Source organism: Gavia stellata, chromosome 6, assembly GCF_030936135.1.
Source record: "Gavia stellata isolate bGavSte3 chromosome 6, bGavSte3.hap2, whole genome shotgun sequence".
NCBI lineage: Eukaryota > Metazoa > Chordata > Aves > Gaviiformes > Gaviidae > Gavia > Gavia stellata.
In genome coordinates, this window is record NC_082599.1 from 35,321,802 (window position 1) to 35,338,930 (window position 17,129).

Consider the following 17,129-nt stretch of genomic DNA (forward strand, 5'->3'; position numbering starts at 1 on the left):
TGATTTATGTTTGGCAAATGGTCCAAGACTTTGATTTGGAGTCTTCTCGCAGTCCAGTACTTAAAGAGTTAAGTCCAAATATGAGCAATGTGAGCAGTGTAGGAGGGTGTAGATGATGCAGCTTCTAGCAAGACTGTGTACCGTTTGCAGCTTTGAAGGTGTGACAGATTCAGTTTGGCACCACTGCTATAGCAAGGGCACTTGTGAGAAGCACATCAAAGCGGGGACAGATATCTCCAGGCTCCCCATTACTGCTGCTACCATAGCAGGGATGGTATGCAGATCTGAGAAGGTGGGTGCTAGAGGAATAAGAGAGAAGAAAATGAGGTGCCCCAAGCATCGACATCGCTCACCTTGCCTCTGATATTATAACTGAACATAGAATTTTATCAGAAAATGAGGTGACATGAATGAGAGGGAGAGAGAATGTCTAATTGAAGGATACATGGTGTAACAGAGAAGAAATTTCAGAAAACTCCCAGAAATGTCCAAGATCTTTGAGAACAGTGAAAACAGACCTAGCAGATTCTTCATGTACGGTTCTTCTCTGATTTAGAGTTTTGGGGTGGAGACTATTTATTTTTGTATCATTTTGATTGTTTCTTTGGTGTTTGCCCTTCTTTCTCATCAGCCTGATAAAATTTTACTGTAAATTACAAGATCTTTCTGTGGTCTTTGTACAGTTTTAGTGTAGTTTTCATCACTTGGCCGGAATGGATTTCTACATGGACATTTCTGCCATTTGCCTCTTCATGCTGAACACATTCAAAGTAGATGACATTTTCTTCTGTACCATAGACCAACTTGCTGATCGGCCTGTCTTTGCACCATCCCTGGACAATGTGAACTCCGTTGTGTTTTTGCATGGGTATCTGCGTTTCTGCCTAAGTTCTTGGAGATGGGGGAGAACATTATCTTCTTGCAAATATGAGAACATGCTGCTGTTTGTAATTCTTGCAGGAGTCAAAGGTCACAAGTGATGTAAAACCAGTGGTTTCTCTTGCTGATACATTCTCAAGTACTTCCTAGACAAATGTGAAAATAGCCTGTTCTTAGAAGAATTTTACGTTCATGTAAGAGAGGTATTTTTCTCTGTTTGACAAAAAACTAGATCAGCAGGGGGGCCAGAGTAACTACAGCAATTCAAAACTCTGTTTTAACATGAAATAGTCCTCTACATCCCATTCCATGAGACGGAGAAAAAAGTACTATGAGATCTTGTAGCTCTGGGAAACTGGTAAGCATGTCAGAAATGTGAATTACTAGTGAATACTCTCCATTTAGAAATACAAAGAAGTAAATGGATTAAAAAGTGGTGGAACGTGCAGTTAATTCACAGTGCCGTCTAAAGCATGGGCTTGGGGGCTCTAATTTATTGAATTTTTATAGTTCACTCACCAGTACAGATTTCAGTGAATACTTCTCTAATTTATGCCCCGTTTAGTATTTTAGTCTGCATCATTTCTCTTCCTGTCTGTCACAACATGGGAGACTATCATTGCTTCTGTTTGCCTTCCTTGCTTCTTCCTCTTGCCCTTTTTCAGGTCTTTCTTTTTTTTCTTTTAAGTTTGTTTCACACATCTTCTGCCTTTCACCTCCTCTGTTTCCACCATGGCTCCCAACAGAAGGGGGACCACTTGTGCTTTTCTTGCTGTTACACTTGGCCCCGTCATGCCCTTCTGAAAATGGTGTCATTGATCTGAAGCCTTCAATAATCTCAAAACACCACTCAGGTTGTGGAGCCATGAGAGAGAAGGTTTTTGTGAGATACAGCCTGACCAGTGGCTTGTGACCAGAGGCCATTTCTTAATTGATTTTGCTAAAAAGGGTGGGAATAAAAAAAGAACTTGCCCTGTGTTTCAGCATAAAATCCAAGCTTTACAAAATGTATAAATGTCCCAGGAAACAATTTCTCTTCTGGAGGGTTTTCTGAATAATGGTAAAAAATTTTCTTGTTTTGACTTAGTTGTTCTGAAACTTACTCATCTTCACTCATAATTAAAGGTTAACTGCAGAAATTGTTGTCTTGTGTTTTCCAGTGCAGAGATGTATTTTTAGAAACTGGAAAAGTCTTGCCACTATTTCATAGTTTCCATGTAATCTTCTTTCCAGATACCATAGAAGCTTTTTCTTTCTTTCTCTCTCCTCTCTGACTGCTTTAAAACCCAGTGAAGTATTGTCCCAGGTCAACCTCCTCCTTTCTTCAGTCCTTTTTTCCTTCCTTTCTTGCGACTTTCTGCTCTTCTTCCTTTTTCATCCAGTTTTCTCTTACTGCGTAATGTCAATTCCCAATTACTCCAGAGGCAGAATAAACCTGTCGCTTCCCTAGCATGCCTGACTGGGCTCTGGCCTGGCTGTTGGGGAAGTGGTAGTCTGTTCCGATACCATTTGGATATTTTCTATTGGAATTAACAATATTGATGCTGTGTGGTTTGAGAAGCCCTGTACAGCAAAAATAGCTCATTTCATAGGAAGTGTATAGGAGAGACTCCAGTCCTGTCTTAATAGCCTAATGTCTGTCATTTTGCTGATTAACTAAAAGCAGACACAATGGCCAAAACATGTGCTAACGGCAGTAAGTAGGTCCACAGATACAACTGAGAGACTAGAATAACCCTTCCTTCCCAAATGTGGGTTGCTTTGGGTATACTGGTGATACTAACAGCCAATCACAGATTTATTTATTTTTCTTTGACTGTTTTAGCCTACCCTTGTTTGGACATCCCTTTCCACTTTTGCAAAGAATAGTCCCTAAAACTTCACATACAAACCAAGATTCAGGTCTCCTTTTCTTCCCGTTCATTTAACAGGGTTGCAGTGTGTATTGAAGTGGCAAGAAGTGGCTTGAATAGATTTAGCAACTCAAGAACTGGGTTTGTGTCACCGTGACCAGCTGAACGTGCGCCTTCTGGCTGCCTGCGTGCCAGCCAGGCCCTGTGGCTGCATTAGTATTTATAGCTATCAAACCGAGTAACTGATACCAATGTGGAGAGAGGGGAAGGAAGCTGCAAGTGTGCTGTGTTTGTACAGTGGAAAGGGAGTAAAACCTATCTGCCCGAGGTAGCTGACGAAGTTTATTAGCTGCCAATTTGTTTTGAAGCCTCAGTGGTGCGCTGGCTGGCGCTGGTCCGTGGTCCATTGCATGCCTGTCTTTGATTGCCTCAACTTGGCATGTGATTCTTTTCTCTCCCTTTTCCCTCCCTCCTCTCCACAGATCATTCTGTGTTCTCTCCCACTGGTGCCACACTGCGAGCACGAGCTCGGAAGTTCCCAGCCATAGTTAACTGTACCGCTATTGACGGGTTTCACGAGTGGCCGCAGGAGGCTCATTGAGGAAGCCAAGGGGGTCGAGGTACAGAGTTTCAAGCTCCTCAGTCTTCTAAGAAAGCAACGGAGATCATTGAAAGATCGATAACTGAATAAGCAGAAAAAAACAATGCTCTTTTTACTCCTTCTTTGCATACTTGTTGCCTTTTGTGTTGTTCAAGCTCACCCCTGTTAAAAGCTGAATTGTTATGGCGTTAGAGAGCTGTCTAGCACAGGCAGAGAATTGAGGGGGAAAGAAGAAAGGCATGTAATTCATAGCACTGTCTTTGCAGAATCCTTCAATTCTAGGCTTTTTAGGATCTTTTAGATGCAGAATTTATTCAACCCTTTTCAATACAGTTAAATATATTCACTAGTGCTGTAGCAAGTGAGGCTGAAATACAGCAGTGTACAGTCCAGGCTAATTAATTAAAAGTCTTCCCTCTGTTCAGCAACTAAGCAGGTGACTATTTCTCCTGAAACCGCATGGCAAATGCATTTAGAGTTTTAATATCTGGGCAATTATTCTCTTTTCGTTCCTGATTGATCTGGAGTGTGACTTGTTTTCTGACAACAAATCATGCATTAGTGAGTTTCCTTTCAGGGAAAAGGAATATTCTCATATTCCTCTAAGAGTTTTAACAAGCTGCCTCTGTTGTCCCACGCTGTCATGCTGGTGGTGAGGCTGCTCAGGTATTTGCAGGTGGAGTAATTCACATAGATCTAGAAAAGATTTATTTTCTTTCAGCGTTTGCAGTTGCAGTAGTTTCGTTCTGGTGTGCTATTATATTTGGCACCATTTATTTGTATAGGGGATTTGTAATCATGAGAGGCTGAGGATTTCAGGAATGCCCAAGGAAGAGCCTTCTGGTTTTAGTCAGGGGTAGCACCAGCCCCCGGGCAAATCTCTGCGTGAGAGATCAATGCATTTACAGCATTTTTCCTCCATTCAAACCCATACAAAATACACGGAGTCTTCAGGAGATGAAGGCGAAGGAGAGGGGAGGTGTGCAGGGGTGCCCGGGGCTGCTTCCAGGCTACCCCGCGGGCCCTTGCCCTTCCCGGAGCTTGTGCGCGGCGGGGGGGCTGCGGGGCCCGGGGGGGCTGCGGGGCCGGGCCCGGCTGCCGCGGCGGAGGCTGCCTCGCTGCTGGCTGGTACCCGCGCTCCGGCGGCGTGCGGATGCCTCCTATAGGGCTGCAGGGGAAAGAGAGATGTTTGCAGATCCTTGTCATTTCTGTTTTCCGACAGCACCTTCTGCTTTGTTTTAACAGCTCGTAAGAGGTTTAAAGTGTTATTAGGATAGTTATTTGTTGTCCGCTGAGCTATGGGGGTGTGATATCCACTTGCATTAATCTTTAATGTGATACCAACTTACAGATTCCCATTTATTTGAAAGAAACTGATAGGATTACACGGGGAAAACAGAATAGAATTTATTTTGGCTTAAATATCTTATTTTTTCAGATCGTTAACTAATTACATTTTTCTCCTTTGAAAATACGCCTGGTCATCAGAATTTAGGCTTTTAATATTGAAACTGTTTTGTGGAGGGTTTAAACTTTTTTTTTTAATTTAAGCATTATGTTCCTATATAATTCATTTTTTAGATAGTTAGGAAAGATTTCATAGATTCAAGCAACTTTTGAGCAGTCTTTTTTTCACATTGATGTTAACTGCTCCTGGTAACTATCTTTCCTCTTCAGTTCCCAGCAAGTGAAATAAATGGCAACTAAGAAAATAACAAGACACTTTATTGATACTGAGTTAGGCTTCTGTGTCACTGACATATGTAAAGCAGTACTGGGTGCCTGAGTCTTGTCTGCCTCTGCAGCCGATGAGAAGACTGACAGACAAGACAGCAGAATGCAAAAAATAGTAGGAGGAGACAGGGGAAGGATTTGAAAGTGATGGAAAAAGTGAACCCAGAACAGAGGCATTGAAATCACAGAGAAACTATGACAGTGTTATGGGGGAGAGGAGGGGAGCTCAACCAAAAGAGGTAGAAGAGAAGCAAAACTGAAGCAGAAAGGCAGCAGAGGTGTACAGCAAAGTGTCTGAGGAGGAGTAAAAGGGAAGTGAAGGGAGAATAATCACAGAAAAAATAGTAAAGGGAGGGGGGACAGGAGAGTTGCAGAGGTGTATTAAGGTACAGAAAGAATGCGAGAGGCAGAGTAGAAAAGGACCACCCTGAAGAGCAGAGGGAATCTTGGCTGCAGTCTGCCGTCCCCTCTCCATCAAAGATTTATAGGAGGTGGTCTCCTCTCCTTCTCTGGTCTCTAGTGCTGGTGTGTTGATATGTTGTTTCACTTCCTCCATTTTACATATCTTGGGAAAGCTCTTTGTTCTTCGTAGAGAAATCTTGTTAACCAGGGCTCATGTATGCCTGGACTTCTGAAACATACCGTAATCATGCTGTCCCTTATGATGAGCAGTGCGAGGTCTATTACTGAGTGATTATTTTGGCATGATTGACACTTAGCTCCTAATTGTCCTTTTTCAGAGTTTCCAGAAATACAGCAATAGTAATTGATAGATTTTTTTCTTTTTTGTTCATCACTGTATAACAATATTACAGATTATTTTTAAATAGGGTAGCCTGAAGTTAAGCTAATGATCTTTTTTTCCCCCTCTTAAAAGTTCAATACAAATATGACATCGTATCTACATTGCTTTAGCAAAATCTGGAAAATTTCTGCATTAAAATAGTGAGAGAAAAGCATAAAAAATTCACAGTGATTGTGGGAGTTGAGAAGGAAGTCTTAGATTCACCATCTCTATCTTCAAACCAAGTCTAGGTACTTTTCTGGAAGATACTGTTTATCCAGGGAAAGAAGGGGCTCAGATGGAGCTCAGCAGGGAGATGGTGAGCTGCAGCGTCGGTAGGTGCTATGACGGATGCTGTGAATGTCCCTTCTGCCAGGTGTAAAAGTATCTGAACAGAAAGAACAAGTGATCCTCCTTAATTATGGCGTCTACTGAAAATAAGTCCCATGAGCCCCTTCTCACTCAGAAGGACAATGGACAGTGTGCGGTTAAGGACAAGAGACGCTGAGTTCAAAGAGAATGTGGAGAGAAATTGAGAGTATCAGAAATTTAACCAATTTGGATGTCTTTGATTTCTTGGGAGAAAAGAAAGGAAAAGAGCCCTCTTCTGTTTCAGCACTCAAATTGCTAAACTTACATTTAAAAAGAGCACAAGCAAAGAACACTTTGCAGTGATTCTGAAATCCATATACTGAACTTAACAAATTTACAAAAGCACCTCATTTAGTATAAAACATAATCTATAGTGTTTTGAAATAATGTCTCTGTCTCCAAATTTAATATGACACAATCTCTGTTCCTTTCAGCTGGTTTCACATATCAGCGCTGAGTACAGAATAAGAGTCAGGACTGTTTAACCTGTCCCTTTGAAAATAACAGCAAAGTACATCTCTGCCATCTCCTTTGAGTATTTCGCTGTTGCTGTCTTTTATGCTGCTCCTCTGCTGCTTAGCACCAAACAACACACATTGTTAAGCATACCAAGGATAGTCATTATGCTCTTAGTTTATCGTACTCCAGAGTATGTTACAACATGTGGTATGGCAAAGCAGCAGCCTGAAGTAACGTTTTTGCCTTCTCCCCTTGCCTCTTAAACTCCCCTCTGCCCACCCACCCCCCCCCACTTCCCAGTTGCTTCTTCCTTCAGACACACACTGGCTTGGTTTTATTCTCAGTTTTGATAACCGCCTGTGGGATGCATTCAAGTTCAGTGACACTGGTCTTTTTTGCTCTTTGCTTGGCATGTTTCAGCCAGCTCAACTTAACTGCAAAGAATTAAGATTTATCAACTTGGTAGTGACTATTTTACATCCTGAGGAAAGTTATAGGGAGAATGCAGGCAAAACTCATGTCTAAACTTTACTCAAGACTTGCATTGGGGTTTTTTGCATGCTGAAAAGTCAGTTAGCCAAGGCCTAGAATAGAGAGACTGAATGAGAATGAACAGGCTTCACCCTTATATTTTCTTTCAGATTGTATATAGGCTTACTGCTCAGTCATCTTTAGGACTATTGAATGATTTTGATTTGTACCAGCCTAATCTTCATTATTGGATTCAAGCTACTTTATGCTTTCTAGTGAACTGCAGTTAAATCAGACTTTGTTACTGTATCAACTCTTTTTTGTTTGCTTTTTTTAATAAAGAAGGCTAAATTAGCAATAATAATTTCCTTTGCCTATAACCCTCAATGGGCATATATTGAAAAGTACAATGCAGTATTAAAAAAAAACCAAAAACCTGGAGATAAATGAATGGCAGAATAAATAATTTATGCTAATGAAATTACTGCAATTAGTAGTTCCACAATGACCCTTTTAAAAGCCACAGCTGTTAATGTCAGGAAGTGCTGTCACTGCTGACCTTATCATAAGAGAAAGTGACAAATTGAAAATGCAGGGAAGACCAATCCTCAAAGAGGTCTGTTTGGGAACGATTAGTGTTTTCTGAAAACCAGTGTGAATTACAACCAGCTGCTCTCTGGCTCGGCGTGTCTCCCATGCTGTGCCATTTTGTTAAGCTCGATAACAATAGTTATTTTGCCCCATTGAGACAAGTTGTCTCGGGCCACTTCCAGCTCTACCGGAACCCACTTCTTCCCTCGCTGATTTACAAATGAAACTGTTGTTAGAGGGCTTTTCAGGGCTGCTGAGTAGAGACCTCTCATAAGGATCATGTGTAAGGAGGTTGTCTTCTGCGAGGAAGAGCTGTACTGCAGGGTGCGTGTGTGTCACAAACAATGAAAAAAGGAGAAAAAGGCTGAAACACGTTTCAGTTGGAAGCCAAGCACTGCTCACATCTGCGTAAAACGTCCATTCCTGCTGACTAGCCTTGCTTTTACAAACAATTTTATTTTTAAGATGAATTTGTGCAAGCTTTGCCTCAACTAATGATGTTCTGACTTTTTTTATTTGTAAAGCAATTTATTTCTGCTTTCCCTAAATGCAAATCATTCTTTATTCAGTCCTTGTTTTAATTTCTGTTTTTGTAATCGTAGGTGAAATGAGTATTCTTCTAAACTAGCTTTTAAAAGCCACAAGAAAATAATGAGGTTTCTTGCTGAGAAGAATGGCAAGTCTTTCTGCATCAACCTGATTGTAATATTAATGATGTAGGCTTAAAACATTTAACTGCATCAACAGCCACTCATGAGCAATTTTCCCAAAGTTCCCTAAGCATTATTGACAATGCTTTGGTAAATTATGTGTGACTTTCCTAAGAGTTGGTGTAGCTCATTTAATTCATATTAATTGATTTTTAGGCTTCCCTTGATTAATTGAACTGGGTTCATCTTGTACAGAATGCAATAAATAATCATTAAAATGAGGGAGATGTGACTCCACAAATTATAAAGTTAAGTATGCTAGAAGTCATAGAGGACAAAATGGAAGTTATTTACAGTGGTAGAGTTAAATAGGTTTTCTTAGTATTTCCCTGTTAATTTTGCATACAGTACTCTTGCTTAGACAAGTACATGAATATATTCTAGTAATATAGGTAGACAGGGCCCTTTAAAACAAACAGAAATGAATTTTGGATGTTTCTTATTTTACCTTTATCCCAGGGATGTATGCTGTAATTCAAAGTAGTGTGGTAATATACTTTATTTGCTGGTTCAGTTTTCAAAGAAATTAGAAAAAGGACCTTTGAGTTCAGTCCTGGAACTACCTCTCTCCTTGCTGTGTGAGGTGAATAAAGACAGGCATTTTACCTCTGCATTTTGCTCAGAAATCTGTGACTAAATGACCATCTGGAGCTGTTTTAAATATGCCTAGCCTGTTTTGGTTATCATATAGAATGTGAAAAGGAGCTCTATCAGGGGGTGTAGTGATAAGATGAGAGGTAATGGTTTTAAACTGAACAAGGGAAGATTTAGGTTAGCTATTAGGAAGAAATTCTTTACTGTGAGGGTGATGAGACACTGGCAGAAGTTGCCCAGAGAAGTTGTGGATGCCCCCTCCTTGGACGTGTTCAAGGCCAGGTTGGATGAGGCTTTGCGCAAGCTAATTTAGTGGAAGGTGTCCCTGCCCATGGCAGGGGGGTTGCACTAGATGATCTTTAAGGTCCCCTCCAACTCAGACTGTTCTATGATTCTATGAAAAGAGTTTTCCAGTCTCATGGCTGCATTTCCCTCCCTCTGATGAAGGTGAAACCCCATGCGGTGCTATGTGGCACCCAACGCAGCCCCCTGGGGCCACAGGACCGCTCTGGGGTCCCTTCTGCAGCGTGCTGAGTTTTGCTCACAGCTGGAGGTATACTTTGGGGTTTGATGCCTGGGTGGCACGTAGGAAAGGGAAGAGTGTTAACTGTCACAGCTCAGGGTGACTCTGAACTCCATTAAGTCGTAACTACTTTTCTGATCAACTACCCCTTGAAATTGGTGGAAGATCTCTTCTCCACAGAAATGCTGCTGATTTTCTGACATTTTACGGTAGGTAGGTACTCAGCTTTCAGAAGCACTCCACAGTGCTCTAATCCTGCCCTCGTACCAGTTTATGTTAGTTCATTGCTGACTTCGACAAGCACAGATAAACAGGGACTTGTACAACTTCAGAAATCTAAAATGTGGAGTCCAGTTCTGTTCAATCTGAACTTAATGGCATAAATGCACTTCACTCCTAATAGGAATTTGATTATATATGAGGTATGTGGGGATCAGTGTGATTAGAGTAACCATTCTATTGTATTTCTTTAATCTATACAGGATTTTTCTTAAGCAGGATTTCCAGAGGTGAAATAGAAAATCGATATAGTATTAACTCTGCCTATAGCAGTATAATGACTGATTTATTCTGTTTTTAGCATTTAGGAGTATTTATTGAAAAAAAAAAAATTACTTCTGTGGTGATGAAGACTTAATAAATGCCAGTGCATAATTAATTAATTTATATGCAAAAAAGTTGGGGAAAGCTCATTTTCCTTTGCTTTTTACATTCTGACAAAATTACATTTCAGGTAGACTGAAGAACAAGCTGTCCTTAGAAATGTAACCTTTTCTGACTTACATAGATACACTCAATTTTTGAAACATTTCTTTACTCCTGTGTTTACATTTGTTCTTGTTGCTTGGGCATGTTCAGCCACTCATCCAGGACTCCATTTGCCATTTCATGGTCTATGCCCACACCAGTGTGAATATGATGAGTGCCAAATACAATCATGATGAGAGGCGATACAATTACACCACTCTGAAGAGTTTTCTGGAGCAAATCACACTTTATACGATCCTCCTAGAGAAGAAAAGCAAGGAGATGTTGGGACACAAGGAGCACTTGGTGAATGGCATGCAGAAGCTGAAGGCAGCAGTTTTCCAGGTAAACTGTGAAAGTCACAACCTTTTATTTCATTCTCTATAAATAATCTTGGTTTTATTGCAACTAGAACAAAGTTGTTGCAGCACCTTTTCCTTAGACTGATTAGTTGTGGGGTGGCATTTTTGTGTTTCATTGAAATTACCTGATTTTGGAAACTGGGGTTTGGTTTTTTTGTTTGCATAGAAGCTCTTTGAGCAGTTTAGCTGTCTTTGGAAAGAGAGGTCCATCCATTTGAGCAAGGATAAGGTCTGGAGGGAAGGGGAGTGTAGTGGCATGACAGTAAAAGGGCAAGGGGGGAAGTGCCACAGTAAAAGCCAAACCATGGAAAGAGAAGATGCAGTTCTGTGCGTGGGGATTTTGTGCATGGCCAGTGACTAGCTGAGGGGTAATGAACAAGCGTGGATGGAGCCTTTCCATCAGATCTCATCACCTCCTTGTGGGGGTAGTGCCACTTAGACCCCAGTCAGTGCTTCTGCTTACAGTTCATTTGTGGCTGGTCAGTCCACAAAAACAGAAGGGAGGGGAAACTGCTTTCAAGCCTTTCCCCCACACTCCCCACGTGTTCCATAATCCCTTTTGCAAATGCTGAAGACAAGCCGTAATCCAGTGATTTCTTTATTAAAAATAGAAAGTCTGCATGTTTTTATAAAAAACTGCAAATGAAATGCTCAGTTGCAGTCTTTGCATAACGTTGCATCTTGGTGCTACTACATGAGATTAATAATGGGAGCTGGCTGGCGTATTCCCACTTTGCCAGCTGAAGACCTGCAAAAATAAATGGTCAACAGAAAAGGGTGACTGCTTCTTTAAAGTCTATTTTTAATAAGGTATCCCATGCTAGTAAATGATTAAAACACTCTTTTTCTCTGAATTCTAATTTGACGATGACCAAAAGGTAATTTGACAATTTTGAGTGCTGCATTGCTGTGCTAGCAGACAGAGCCACAGCTCCTATCTAGCCAGGTGCTTGAACACGGAGCCATTTTTATCCTGCACTCTGGAGCTCTACACACGAATATCAAACGCAGCACCATTTATTTTCTTCAGAAAAAAAAAAAAGACAAAGTCAGCTCAAATAAATTGAAAAATAAAGTGAGCGGAGAGATTTGGGATCTTTACAGTCATCTGTTAGAACTCAGTATTACAGCTTTGTCTTCTCATTTCAAAATGATCAAATTTTGAAAAGGTAGATTTTGTAGGATTTGTAAGATTTCAGGAGCCCACCAAAAAAGAAGAGCTCTCAAGACCTCTTCCATGTGCTGAAAGTTTAAGCCCTCTAATATTTGTCTTTCTCTTTGTCTTCTCACCCCTATCCAGATCACATTAACAAGAGTCCCTTCTGGTTAAATATAGCCTTTTATCACAAATAGCTGCCAGATAAAATGCTTGGATGGATGGGGAAAAAAATAAGAAAACAGGTATTTGAAACAATTCCTTTATATATAGAAAGATATTGTCGCTGGGTATTTTGATATGGATTTCTCGCCCGGCAGGCAATAAATTCCTGTTTCAGCAAACTAACAGGTAGTCTTTGTTCATCAGCCTCTGAGTCTGTCTTAACCTTTCAGCAAACCTCTGCTGGAATTACCTGCTCAGAGTGATTACTAAGCATTTTCCATGTCCTTTTGCTTTTACATTTGCATCTTTGCTTGGTGCTGCAGCTGGGCGTTGTTGTGCCTCTGAGACAACTGGTTACAAACACAACCTCAGCAGCTGGACAGACACCTGAGCATCTCAGGGGAGCTGTGGGGTCCCTGGTGGGAGCAGTTAGGCTGTTCTTATTAAATTCTTTATGTCAACAAAATTCTGTGAGCTACAAACAAGGAGCTGTCAAATGGAAACAAAATAAAAAAGGAAAAGACAATGCTTTCAGTACTGAGACCCACAAAACATGAATTTTGTTTCAGTTCAGCTTTTTGGGGCTCATGTGGTATACTCTTTCCAGAACCATACCTAATGACCCTTGCACCCGAATAACACGTTACCTTTTGCCCTGTAGGTAGAAGATCTAAAATCCAAACTTGCTTCTCAAGAGTCAGAACTGCAACTGAGAAATCGAGATGCTGAAGCTTTGATTGTTAAGACAGGGTTTCAGACTGAGAAAGTCAGCCAAGAAAAGGCCATTGCAGATGCAGAAGAGCAAAAGGTCAGTCTAATTCCCCCATGTAGTGCTGTTGAGCTATATTTAGCACAAAATAAACCTTTTTAGGTGAACAGTTTTGAACAACTTCCTCTCCAGGGAGCATAAAGTCTGAAGAATTATTATACTTACACATGTAACAGCATTTCACACCAGGATTACCACTTGACCTTTCTTTACATTATGCCTTTTCCCAACCTTTTAGCTGTTTTAATGAGATGAAAGAACAATAAATACTGAGCTCATTCAAGCATTTAATGGATGTGGATCTTGAGAATCAGAACTATTTGTAATACAGTAAAGGTCAGAGAGTCATCTCTGAGCACTTCAGATTTCTAAAGGCTTTGAGACTCTAGGTAAATTGAACAACTCAATTGATACAGAAGTTCATTCCAGTATCTCGCACTATTACAAGGTGCAAACCTTGAATTTTAAGATTATAACAGCATTTGTAATAATATGTGTCATCAGTGTTGAATCTTCTTCTTTTTGCTCTCAGTTCAGCCTATTAACATTAGTTATCAACATCCGTGTTGGAAACATAGACGTTTACATACATTAGTCCTCACAACAGAACAAATAGAAATGCATAATTTCATCTGGACTCTAAAATTTTCATCTGCTGTTACAAGCATGGTTTTTGAAATAAAACACCAGCAGTATAGAATGCTGTAAACTGAAGTTCTTCTGCCTTTAAAGTCTGAAGGGCTCATTCAATTCTGGCATTTTGATACAAAATCTGATGTACATTGTGTCATTTATCAATACTGCAGAGAGAAATTTTTAATTGATGCGTAATGATTGTTAATGCCTGATTTTGAACTATGGAAACTTCAAGTTGCCAAGGGCTTTGTAAACGGTCTTCAGATACTGATCCACAGGGAACACTGTACTGTCTGAACAATCAAAATGGTCTTTCATTCTCTTCTGTTTTGTTTCTTAAAGACTTCTTATTATTAGGTGATATTTAATACTTTTCTAATGACCTTGTGTTTCATCCTAATTCTATTGAGGGAAAAGTGATTTTAGATGCTGACATAAATGAAGACTGGATCAGGACCTTTATATTTCTCTGGATTATGCTAATTATGGACTTCAGCCTTTTTCTGATCCGTATCTTATATAGGACTTAAAAATCCCTATGAAGTTTAAAGTTCAGATAGTGCAATTAAACTTGCACAAATTGGATCCAACAGTTCAGCATCCTACCAACCACTTTTCAGTGGTGCTTTTCCTGTATTGGTTCCATATGCTTCTGATGGATTTGGATGATCAGAATACACCCTTAACAAAATTCTAATTACTTCATTAAGCAACTAGGTGAAACACACAGAGTGATTATCGTGGGTTAATCACATCTTTGGGCTACTTTGTTTCAGGGATGAAGTTCAGTGCGTAACACTAATGGTTACCGTACTCTCCTGTTCATTGCTTTATTGCACTTCTGAAATGTTTTTATTGGAAATGAAAGTGTCATTTTGTGCTATATTAATCTAAAACTATTTCATAAGGCCAATGACGGTTTCTAAATATTAATCTTCTATAATGTTTGTTACCAAAAAAAAAAATCAGCAAATGAGAATACATCTTCCAGCTAAGTAATTTGTGAATACTCTTCATAATTGATTAAAATTTGTCACCCATTAAAAAATTATGTTGGCTTTCCTGTTCTGTAGATTTCAAACTGCAGTTTATAAGGGCTTTTTGAGTTTTACAACATTAAGCCAGTAAATACCTTGGTGGTATTGCCTTAGAGTAAAGCATTACCTAAGAAAAGGTGAAGAGTGGAAGTCAGACCAGACTTATCAGGAAAAGTGGGGTCAGTCTGCATGCCCCATAAATGTGGCAGAGCTACATATCTGTATAGTAATCAACAAGGGTTGGACTATGAATGTGACACTGCTAAGGTTTTAAAATAGTGGACAGTAAGACTGCTGTCATTTTACTGGCCATTTGTGTGCTCTGAAAGATGCCAGCCAGAGTAGTTTACAGATGACAATGCGTATGCCATTGCCTTTAAAAATGTGACCTACCCCTTCAAAGGAAGAAAACATGCAGAGCATGGTGGAGGTATATGGGTGATAGTGACACTAGCTGAGGATTAGGAGCAAAGATGGATCCAGACTGACCAGCTCTTTTGATTTACCTCCCTTAGCTGAAGTGCATTCTTTATTTACATGGTATATTTGAGACACTCTACTCATGGTCTGATTGCTAAGGGCACACAGCTTCCAGCTTTTCTAACAATTTAGCTATAATTGAAGAGCTCTGTACTGTAGCAGTTATTGATGTGAAGGGGACTAAACTTCTGGAGACAGGGTTGAAAAGCTCCTTCATCTCTTTGTGAGGGGAAGTAGCTTTGAGAAATACTGTCCTAAGGCCTATCTGCAACCTGCTCTGTTTAACTTTTCCTCCCTTAAAAAAAATTATCTTGTCCCATATTTTCTTTGGGTATCAGCAAGCAAAGAATAACTAAGCATAAGAAAAAAAGAGAGGCAGAACGATGATGCAACTTGTGTGACTTAAACTAGCTGTTTGTTTTAATGGAAAATACTATGTCATGTTAGAAGCACTATGTACTGTAAATGTAATACTTGTTCACCTGGTTACATCCTTAAAAACTTTAACAGAAGGTGTGTTTGGCCGTTCTAAACTTTTTGATTTCAGTTAATTTCAGAACATGGGTCTCAAACCATGTTAGAGACAATATAAACCAAACCAAAACTGCAACTGTATATGCAGTATTTAATTCTAAAAATACGTTGTGGCTAAGATGCAAACCAATATTTATTTCATCATGTAAACCAATTTCATCCTAAAGGCTACATTACAAGAGATGAGGGAAATATTTAACTTTATCAGCAACTTGTCATTTGTAATGTAATGCATATTGATTTTTAAACTTTTTATTTCCATGGACAGTGTCTGTGTGTGTCCTGTGCTCCATGTGGCACATGGAAAGTGTCCCCAGCAATTGTAGAAACTTGTTTTGTAAGGATATTAAATTTTTACAGAGGCTTGTTACTGCTAATGCATAGTGCTTGATCCAAGTATTAGCATCTTGATCACTGTAATATCCTCTTTCTCTGTAATTAGACTTTGCTTAAGCAAGACCTGACAGGAAACGAGCCTGTGAGATGAGCATGCGGTATAAGGATAAAGATGAACCAAATATAACTAACTTCAGCCCCAGGCAATGTATCCTTAAATATGCATGATAATCTTCCAAATATGCAATTGCAGATGATACAGAACACCCTCCAGGGTTACTCTACCAGATAAACTTGCACCAATGAAATCCATCAGCTTTTAAACAGGTAATTAAATCATTGCAGACAGTTGTGGAGGAGCTCAGATTTCACTTAAAACTGATGGTAGCTCATGTAAAGTCACTGATCTAAGCCACTGTTAAGCCAAGATAAGTGTTTCGACAAATCTGCTTGGATTCATATCTGTTTAATTTCCAAACCTGAAATTAAGTAAGTAGTGTTTTCATATAAGATATTTCCTTTTCTCCTGTTCTCCCTCTTGTTGAGGCCTATAGTTTCAGACTTCGAACTGAGGAGTTAAAAGAAAAAGGCAAATTTACCAAAAGATGGAGGCTGGTTTGACAAATCTGATATATTTACCTATACCCCCAAAATGCAGTGAATGTTTTACTGGTTAGGGAAAACCCCAGAGCATCATTAGGACTGACCATTGACTCCTCGGTATTTTCTCTGATTTTCTAAAAGGGAGCCCTTTAAAGGGGAAGAAATGGGGGAGTGAGGGGAAAAAATGGTCATGGCTCTCAATCTTAGTGAAAAATCTTCACTTTCTCTCTACTATACATGTCTTGTTTAGCTCCAACTTCTGCATTTGAACATAGATTGTGAAATGCTTGCAGCTTACCTACTGAAATGGCATAAGCTATTGAGTTCTCCCCTGTGTTTGATAACTCCTCAGAAGTAACAGACTGCCCTAATATTCCCCAGATTTTTGTACAGATACCTTACCTGGTCTCCTATCCTGCATTACTAAATCTCTCACCTTTGCATCCTACAGTGTTATAGAGTCCTAAACACAGGAGTCCTTCTAAATTTTTGTATCTCACACAGTGATCTCCAGGTTTCTGTTGGCAACCAGGAGCATTCACTATCTGATGTGTCTTCATAAGCTTACAGGCTCCTTTTTTCAAAAGCATCCATACAGATAGGTGGTATTTCACATCCATATAGACATGCTTGATCACAGTCTGGTAGATAGGTACATCTACTAGAAGGACAGTCTTCATACTAGCAATTTTTCAGCAAGAGATATGAAAAGCTTATCTAGAAAAAAAAAGGT

General features: G+C 39.8%; 1 protein-coding gene across 1 annotated transcript in view; it reads left to right on the forward strand.

Moving 5' to 3' along the window:
* The window catches only part of DNAH11 (dynein axonemal heavy chain 11), a 162,531-nt gene that overhangs the window by 88,362 nt on the left and 57,040 nt on the right, over positions 1 to 17,129 (forward strand). The window contains 5 exon segments of the mRNA XM_059818829.1: positions 3,215 to 3,224; positions 3,227 to 3,326; positions 3,328 to 3,352; positions 10,430 to 10,663; positions 12,663 to 12,813. Of these exon segments, the coding sequence (XP_059674812.1) occupies positions 3,215 to 3,224; positions 3,227 to 3,326; positions 3,328 to 3,352; positions 10,430 to 10,663; positions 12,663 to 12,813 (520 nt within the window).